Genomic DNA, 8473 nt, shown 5'->3' with positions numbered 1-8473 from the left:
CAAACTGTAAAACATAATGTCCTCTACTATCAATGTGAGGGGGGATCCAATACTTAATCGATAGGGTGACTCTAGAGTCTGGCTATTACCCAAAGCTTTACATATAATTGATATTTTTAAAAATGTGTTCCTTTTCATAAATTGTTTTAGTCAAATGTTACCTTTTTTCATAATTTTTGGGCTTCATTTGATGTGTAATGTAACAGTATAGAAAACTAAAATGTCAAAAGAGAGAAAAATGGTATATTGGTTGATTAAAAAACACAGATAATAACACCAAGAAAGATGAGACAAAGAGTTATTTATTTCTGATAGTTTACCTGACCTATTCACTTGTTTTCAAACTTGAAAAAATTGCTTTTTGCAGCTTTGTCTTATCACCTTGTATACAGGAAGTGCCCCCTCCCTGGAGACTATTGTAAGTGGTGCATAAAAAGAACCTTTGTGAGCATTCTGATAAACCTAAAGTAGTCAACAGAGAACTTCTGTTGAGTATTGTGTGATTTCAGAGAAGTTGCATTGACAAACAGTTGCAGTAGTATATATTACTTAAAACCAGATTATCACCCTTGGATAACATGACAATGAAAAAATGCATTGAGTTTAAAAAACAAAAATACTAAATCTATAAGTATCTACCAACAAATAAAATGATGTTGTATTTTTTCAATATCAATCATAAATTTTCAAGCATTTAAATATAAAAACTTATTAAGTCATAAAAAGTTAATTTGTTACATTTTTTTTTAGCATATTTCACAATATAATTTCCATTCTTATGGTTTTTTTCCAGTTTTTGAATACATTTAAGGCCTTAATCTAAATATCAATTTTTCCGGTTTTCATTTGTCAAATACAAAAATATCAATAAAACAATTCCCCTTAATTTAACACTTTTGGAAAACCATCATTACATTCAAATAAATTCTAGGTCAAATTTTAAAATTGAGAATGGAAATGGGGAGTGTGTCAAAGAGACAACAACACAACCAAATAAAAAAACAACAGCAGAAGGTTACCAACAGGTCTTCAATGTAGCGAGAAATTCCCGCACCTGAAGGCGTCCTTCAACTGGCCCCTAAACAAATATATACTAGTTCAGTGATAATGAACGCCATACTAATTTCCAAATTGTACACAAGAAACTAAAATTAAAATAATACAAGACTAACAAAGGCCAGAGGCTCCTGACATATTTGATATCAATATTTATGCTAAACCAATTTTTTTGGGGAAAAAATATTCATTGTTAATGGCCAAAAAGAGCCATTAGTATATCTCTTCCTTTCATTCAATTCTTAAAATAAAATATACATGATCTTTGACAACACAGAATTTCATTTAATTAAAATCATATCCATCAATAAAGTCTTTTACATGCTTTGGTAAAAAACAAGATGCCGTTAACTGGAAACCAGACAGCTTTACATCTGTTTTTGAAACTAATTCAGTCCATGGTTGTCTTTCACCTTTCTGACCCTTGACTGGAATTGTACAAGGATTCCAAATTGTGGTTTTTGAACCTTTGTACCACTGCACCTTTAATTTGTCCCCAACAAATTCCACAACTTTACCAATTTGTGGCCACTTGCCAGCATATGTTGGTACATCAAAAACGCCAAAATCATCTACTTTCAGTGGGCTATTAGCTGTCTTTGTTTTCTTTCCAAGTATAATCTGCAAAAAGTTATATTTTGATAAATTAAAGAACCTTTTGTAAACAAGAGGCCATATTATACATGTTCCTCCCATATATAGTGCAAATTAAACTGTCTGAGTGACCATGAGCAAGCCTTTATTAGCAAACATATGCTTTGTTTTCTCTTTTTTTAAATGATATCAATATTTCCTTAAACAAATTTATGTTTTATTGTTAGATTTTTGAGCTTTTTGTATTGTTGAATCTGATCATTATTGAAGGAGTGCAGTGAACAATAGTTGCTAGCATTGTCAGTTATTCTCTGGTGGGGAAATCTCATTGGCAATCATACCACATCAAGCTAGAAATAAGTTTTACTAAAAAATAAAAATAAAACAACAGAGTTGTGGTATGTCCCCCATGGTGCACATATTTTATCTATCCAAGGTTGAAGGACAATATTCTTGATAAAAACACTTTTTTGGTAGCCCTGTCATAGCACTTTTCATAAATCTAATTTTTCTAAGAGGCATAACTCTTGAAAAAAGGAAGGGATTGTCCACTGGTCTAATATGACATGCTTCTTTTACATACATACTATTGAATTCTTCAGAATAATGAACTTTATCAAATCATCATGCACTTAATATATTTCCTAAACTTTCAAACACTTTCAAACTCTTAAATGGTGAATATGATAGTACTAATCACTAATCACAGTACCAGCCGTTTGCTTCTTTACAAACAAAAAAGGGAGGTTCATGGAAGTGCCTACACAAATGCTTTTACACTTATACTTACCTTAATTGTCCTATTCAGAATTGTAATAATTAATGCAAGCTATACTTTATTGTAGTTTTAAAATGGGTAGGCATTATATTTGTGTTATTTTAGCCCTCACTATGGCTCGGGCAATAATAATCATGAGTATAATGCCTACCCCTGTTAAAACTACAATAAAAGTATAGCTTGCATCAATCATTTCTTAATTATAGAACTTTTCCAAGATATTCCTGATATCTACCTATAGTATAAGTTTTATGAAAATCTAGGAAGATTTGTACAAGTTAGGGCACTACAGAGGCCAATATACTTAAATTCAATATTTCCAAGGGCATAACTCTTTAAAAGAAAGTTGGTCGTCCACCCTCATAGAATTTGTCACAGATAGAACTGATGTTAAATTTTAGAATAAGTTGTTTAAAAATCTGACAAGAATGGTACCTAAAAGTATTTTGTCGACAGAAATTTATTGAGTAATAATTCTGAAAATGCATCAAACAGTATATCTAACTTATATATACATAAACCCTGAAATCAAATTTCTGAAATCCTTGTATAATAGCTATTTCTATAGAAAAATGTGATGTAAGTTTTCAACATGGCTACCCTGTGTAAAATAATACCAGTGTTTGGAAAACAGGAAATTGTTAAGTGATAAATCTGAAAACACATCACACAGTATAGCTTACTTATATAAACCCTGAAACCAAATTTTGGAAATTCTTGTTAAGCAGTTCCTGAGAAAAAAGCAAAGAAAATATACATGGGACTGACAGAGGTTAAACAGTTTACCACAACTTTTTAAAAGTTGGAGTATAATAATAATTACAAAACAAATACATACTGGTGCATATACTTCCTCTTCTTCCAGGAAATCAAAGACTTCCGTATTTGGTGTGTCAAGATTTACTGGTAATGTTGCATTGGTATTCTGCTTAGCTTCAATAATTTCATAAAGTCTGAATGGCAAATCTCCTGCTGTTTCTGAAATTATTTTTTAAATGTTATTAACTATTTGTCAGTATTAATTAATCTTTTTTTTTTTTTACCAAAAGGCAGTTTATGCTTCACAGAGCAGTGAATTGCTATGACATCATTTTGCTTAAACATGAAGCTAATGGCCATCATAAATTTCCAATGAATTGGAAAGTATTTACTCTTTATTTTAGATAAGTGGTAATGAAATCTTATATTTCCTTTGCTTTATTAAAAAGAAGATGTGGAACAATTGCCAATGAGACAGCTCCCTTCACAAGATACCAAATGACACAAGAATTAACAAGTCTAGGTCACCATAAGGCTTTCCACAATGAGCAAAGCACATACCATATTATTCAGCTATAAATTGTGCCTCAAATTGACAATGTAAAACAATTTAAACAAAAAAACAAAAATGTGACGACAACCCCTGAACTGAAGGCTCCTGAATTGGGACAGGCATGACATACATAATGTGGCTGGGTTAAACATGTTAGCCAGACTTTTAGGTTTCCTGCTCATGCAATGATTTTGTTTGTCAAGGGTCAAAATTTGAAGCTTTTCGACAAAGAATATATGAAGAACAGAAAATCACAACAATGTCACCAGTGTAGTAGATTCTAATTTTTTTAATATTTGTAAAACATAACCTATTATTTTAACACTATATAATTACATAAGATGTATGTTTCATTTTAATACTTTATTGTGATTGGTTAACTGCACATCACATGTTATTCCGTAAGCAATTGCATCACTCAATAAAACTTTTCATTCATGATAGCACGTGGTCCCACAATAAAGTGCACAGGTGAATCATATACAAAATTTATAAAATTCGTATTTTCATGATCATAGCTAAAAATGTAATTATAAGTATTGAATGCTTCTTTTTGTAACTTTATAGGGGTGTAAAAGCGTTGACCGTTTGCACATTTTTAGTATGAAGCGCTTCTGCGTTTCATACAAAATGTACTTCAGTCAATGCTTTTACACCCCAATAAATTTACAAAAAGAAGCATTCAATTCTTAAATGCAATTCTTAAGGAATAATGGGAGATTTGCAGTAATAGCCCATCAAATAACGTATTACATGTATAATGAAACATACACTCTAATGTACCAATTATTTGATAGTTGATTTAAACTTTTGGCACTTCTTTTGTTCCATTGAACAAGTACAATTAAAGCTATTGTATCCTGCATATTTTTTCAATTGGACCTTTTGAGTTTCTTCTTGTGGTGGTTACCCAACACCTTGGCTAATTTTAATTTGGGTCGTTTAATTTTCATGAAATTTTGACAAAATGTTACCTTTTACCCTTTGACAAAAATATAAAAACTTTAAAAAATTTGAACCAACCACTTTATCAGAAAAAATTAATTGGTTATATAGTAGTTTGAATAACACTTATTTTAATCATCGAGAAGCATAACATTTCCTTAACAAACAATGTGATTAAAATGTTTAGCTGATTTTTACAGAGTTATCTCCCTGTAGTGTTAGGTACAACCTTAAGATGTCACTCTTCTATTAATTTACTTGATTAAAAAAAATAACTGCTAAATAGATAGTAATATCATTTTTTAAATTAAATAAACTGCATTCGATTTTGTGTTTTTAATCAATATTGATAATATTTTTTTTCAATCTTTTATATTTTGAGACATAAAAGTTTTAACAGGTAACTATCAAGTGAAACTGTGGAAAAATTTAATTGGGTTTGCAATAATACTTCAACAAAAGACTCAACAGTGACACTTTTAATCATGAATAAGGCTTCTAGTATTTATTTATCTGGTTTATTTTTATTCTCTCTTAACTGCAATTTTTTTTAAAGTATTTTACATAATATTTTATATCAATTTTTTTTGAAATTCTGTATAAATAAAAAATAAACAAACTGGGTAAACATCGAATGATATTTTGAAAACGCAGACTATTGATAAATGTGAAAACTTGTTTTGAGTATCTCATTTTATTGTTTTATATCCATCCACCAATTGTTTAATTATTGTTAAGATTTAATAAGTATGAGTAAAAGTTATCTTTAATGAACTACATGTATGTTAAATAATTGGTACTAACAAAGTTCTTAATTTTCAAAATTGATGTTGTTTTCTTCACTGTCATTTGTTTGTAAGACTCAATTTGTATTAAGGAAAGAATTACTCAGAACTATGAATAGATAAACAATTTTTATCACATTTTAAAATTACTAAAAGGTAAATATCAAATACCATTATTATAACCTTGTATGCCATTAATATATATTTTTTTTTTGTACATGTGTACACTTTATACATTTTAAGATTTTAGATATTTTATTATAAATGTACACTTTTTTGTTTGAAACAATATCATGAAATTCATTAGAAAACAATGTATGTCAGTTTTAGATATTTTGAATATAACTGTGCAATATCCCATTTCTATATACAGCTTTTCTATCCACCAAAATCATGCATTTTTAAAAAGTTAAAGTTGAACATGTCACTGTTCACAAATGAACAAAATAATTGGAAAAAAGTTTCTTTTTCCTGAAATAACTAAGCTATCTAAATGTGCCTATATTTTATAAGCCAAAAATTTAAACCTCACAAAATTAACCAACAAAACTATATGACTGACTATGCAGTATGGGCTTTGCTCATTGTTGAAGGCCGTACAGTGACCTATAGTTGATAATGTTTGTGTCATTTTGGTCTTTTGTGGATAGTTGTCTCATTGGCAATCATACCACCTCTTCTTTTTTATGTATCAGTCGATGTGTGTTCTGCGCTAATATGTATAATGGGAATCGTTTGTCTTTTGGCTCAATAAAAAAGAAATTAAATTGCTTATTAATCTAGACTAGTGCCTTCTAGGACCACTTATTTTTAAAAAGATTTTTTTATTGCCATTGATTAAGGAGGCTTGCAGGTATAAAATTTTTAGAAAAAATCAAACGTTTATTTTTCATTACAAATTTTATTAATTACCTTAAGAAGTGGTTACATTATCATATGGTACAAAACTTATTCCAACAAATCAATACATGTTGGCCCCAGGTGACTTTTAGAATGTAGATATCATTGAAAAAGCTCCAAATTATCTCCCTTGGGTGCAAAAATGCCATATTTTGGCATTAAAATTTAGATATCTTTTTTAACTCATCGATGACCTATATTTTTTATTGTTATTTTCGAAAAAGCTGTACATAAACTAAATAATTGTAAAATTTTACCCATTTCTGTAATTTAGTTCTTTTTTAATTTCTATATTTCCGCTTTTTCTCCTAATAATTCAACAGAAAAAAAGGACATTAGCAAAAATGTATGCTTTTCTCGAAGGCAGATTGTGAGTGTAATTGAACGGTGACCCCATTTTTTTATTTCATTTTTCTATTAGGTATAAGATAAAGTTAATTTATAGAAAAATATAGCGAAATCTTATATTAAATAAAAAAAAATTGTTAAAGGTCAAGATCCCCACCCCTAAACCATATATATTCTTGTATGGAAAAAAAATCAAATTAAAGGGATGTTACCCCGTCCCCTCTTCAAAAACTTGAAAACAGTCAAGATTCCTACTTCCAAACACTATATAGTCTTCCACGTTCACTTGTATTCATTTTTTTTTATATAAATTAGGCCTTTTGTTTTCTCGTTTGAATTGTTTCACATTGTCTTATCGGGGCCATTTATAGCTGACTATGGGGTATGGGCTTTGCTCATTGTTGAAGGCTGTAAGGTGACCTATAGTTGTTAATGCCTGTGTCATTTTGGTCTCTTGTGTACAGTTGTCTCATTGACAATCAAACCACATCTTCTTTTTTATATTGTATGGGACATAAAAACACATTAAACAAAATACTGGGAGAGTCCATTGGGGGTCACCTCCATCCCTTCATGTTTGAAAACTTGTAAATAATTGAGATTCCCACCCCTAAACCATATATATATATTATTGTATGAGACAATAAATTAGATGAAATATAAGTTTTTAGGGGTCACAATCCCCCCCCCCTATTGTTTGAATACTTGTAAATGGTCGAGATCCCCATCCTAAACAATATATAATTTTGTATTGAACACTAAACCGAAATATAGGTGAATTCTATGGGGGTTCACCCCCATCCCTTATGTTTGAATACTTGTAATAGAACGAGATCCCCACCCCTAGACATATATATTCTTATAAGAGATAGCAAAACAAATTATATTAAATATAGGTGAAGTCCCCGGGGTAAGCCTATCCCCTCCTTTTTTGAAAACTTGTATACAGTTCAGATCTCCACCCCTAAAGTAAACTATACTAATTGTATCTGACAATAAAATACTTCAAATGATATATGGGACCATGGAAATGGCAAATTATGGGAGCTTTAGTTTGGGAGATTTTTTACAGCATCCTGTTACAATCACTTCTTGTTATTTGACTGTGATAATGATGATGAATTTGATATTTCATTGTGCTCGCATTGTTGGTAATATTTTACCTAGTTTCACTCAAAAAGTATTAAATTAACCATATATCCATATTTTTTATCAACAAATCATTCAAAAAAAATGTTCTTGTTTATTAATTATCTTATCTTCCTGAGGTTCTTAAAATTCAGATTTGAAAGGTTTTGATGTATATCATGAATAAAAGAAAAATAAATTTGTTGATCTTCATTGATACAACACTTATTTCCATTTGTGATATTTTAAATATTGTACATGTACGGTAGTTAGTATTTTTGTAGGAGTTTTGTTGATCAAACCACTTTTTTGTTACTGTTAAAGATTGATATAAAGTTTACATAATTTATATGAATTTGTTATTATTGAAACTTTCTGTAATAAATGATTTCATAATCTTTTATTTTTGTCTTTGATGAACTGACTGACATACACACTGCAAGGTAGGGGTACGCTTTGCATTACTACATGTACCTTTTATACTTAAGAATTTATGCTACTAAAAATTAGTATGTTCCTGTTATTTACACAATAGTTTTCTTCTAAGTGTCATGACTTGAGTTCTTGATCTTGTATGTTAAGTTGTTACCATCTAGCTTGTCATGTGATTTAAGTACGAATCAAAAC

General features: G+C 29.7%; 1 protein-coding gene across 1 annotated transcript in view; it reads right to left on the bottom strand.

Moving 5' to 3' along the window:
- Nucleotides 1-777: 777 nt before the first annotated feature.
- Nucleotides 778-8473, bottom strand: part of LOC139483052 (uncharacterized) — a 28634-nt gene continuing 20938 nt past the window's right edge. The window contains exons 2-3 of the mRNA XM_071267078.1: nucleotides 3267-3406; nucleotides 778-1677 (exon numbers count right to left, since the gene is read on the bottom strand). Coding sequence (XP_071123179.1) covers nucleotides 1342-1677; nucleotides 3267-3406 — 476 coding nt within the window. The 3' untranslated portion in view covers nucleotides 778-1341. The remainder of the gene's footprint in view (nucleotides 1678-3266; nucleotides 3407-8473) is intronic.

This window comes from Mytilus edulis, chromosome 7 (assembly GCF_963676685.1).
Source record: "Mytilus edulis chromosome 7, xbMytEdul2.2, whole genome shotgun sequence".
NCBI lineage: Eukaryota > Metazoa > Mollusca > Bivalvia > Mytilida > Mytilidae > Mytilus > Mytilus edulis.
Note: the sequence above shows the minus strand (reverse complement) of the source record. Positions and strands in the feature narration are given on the sequence as shown.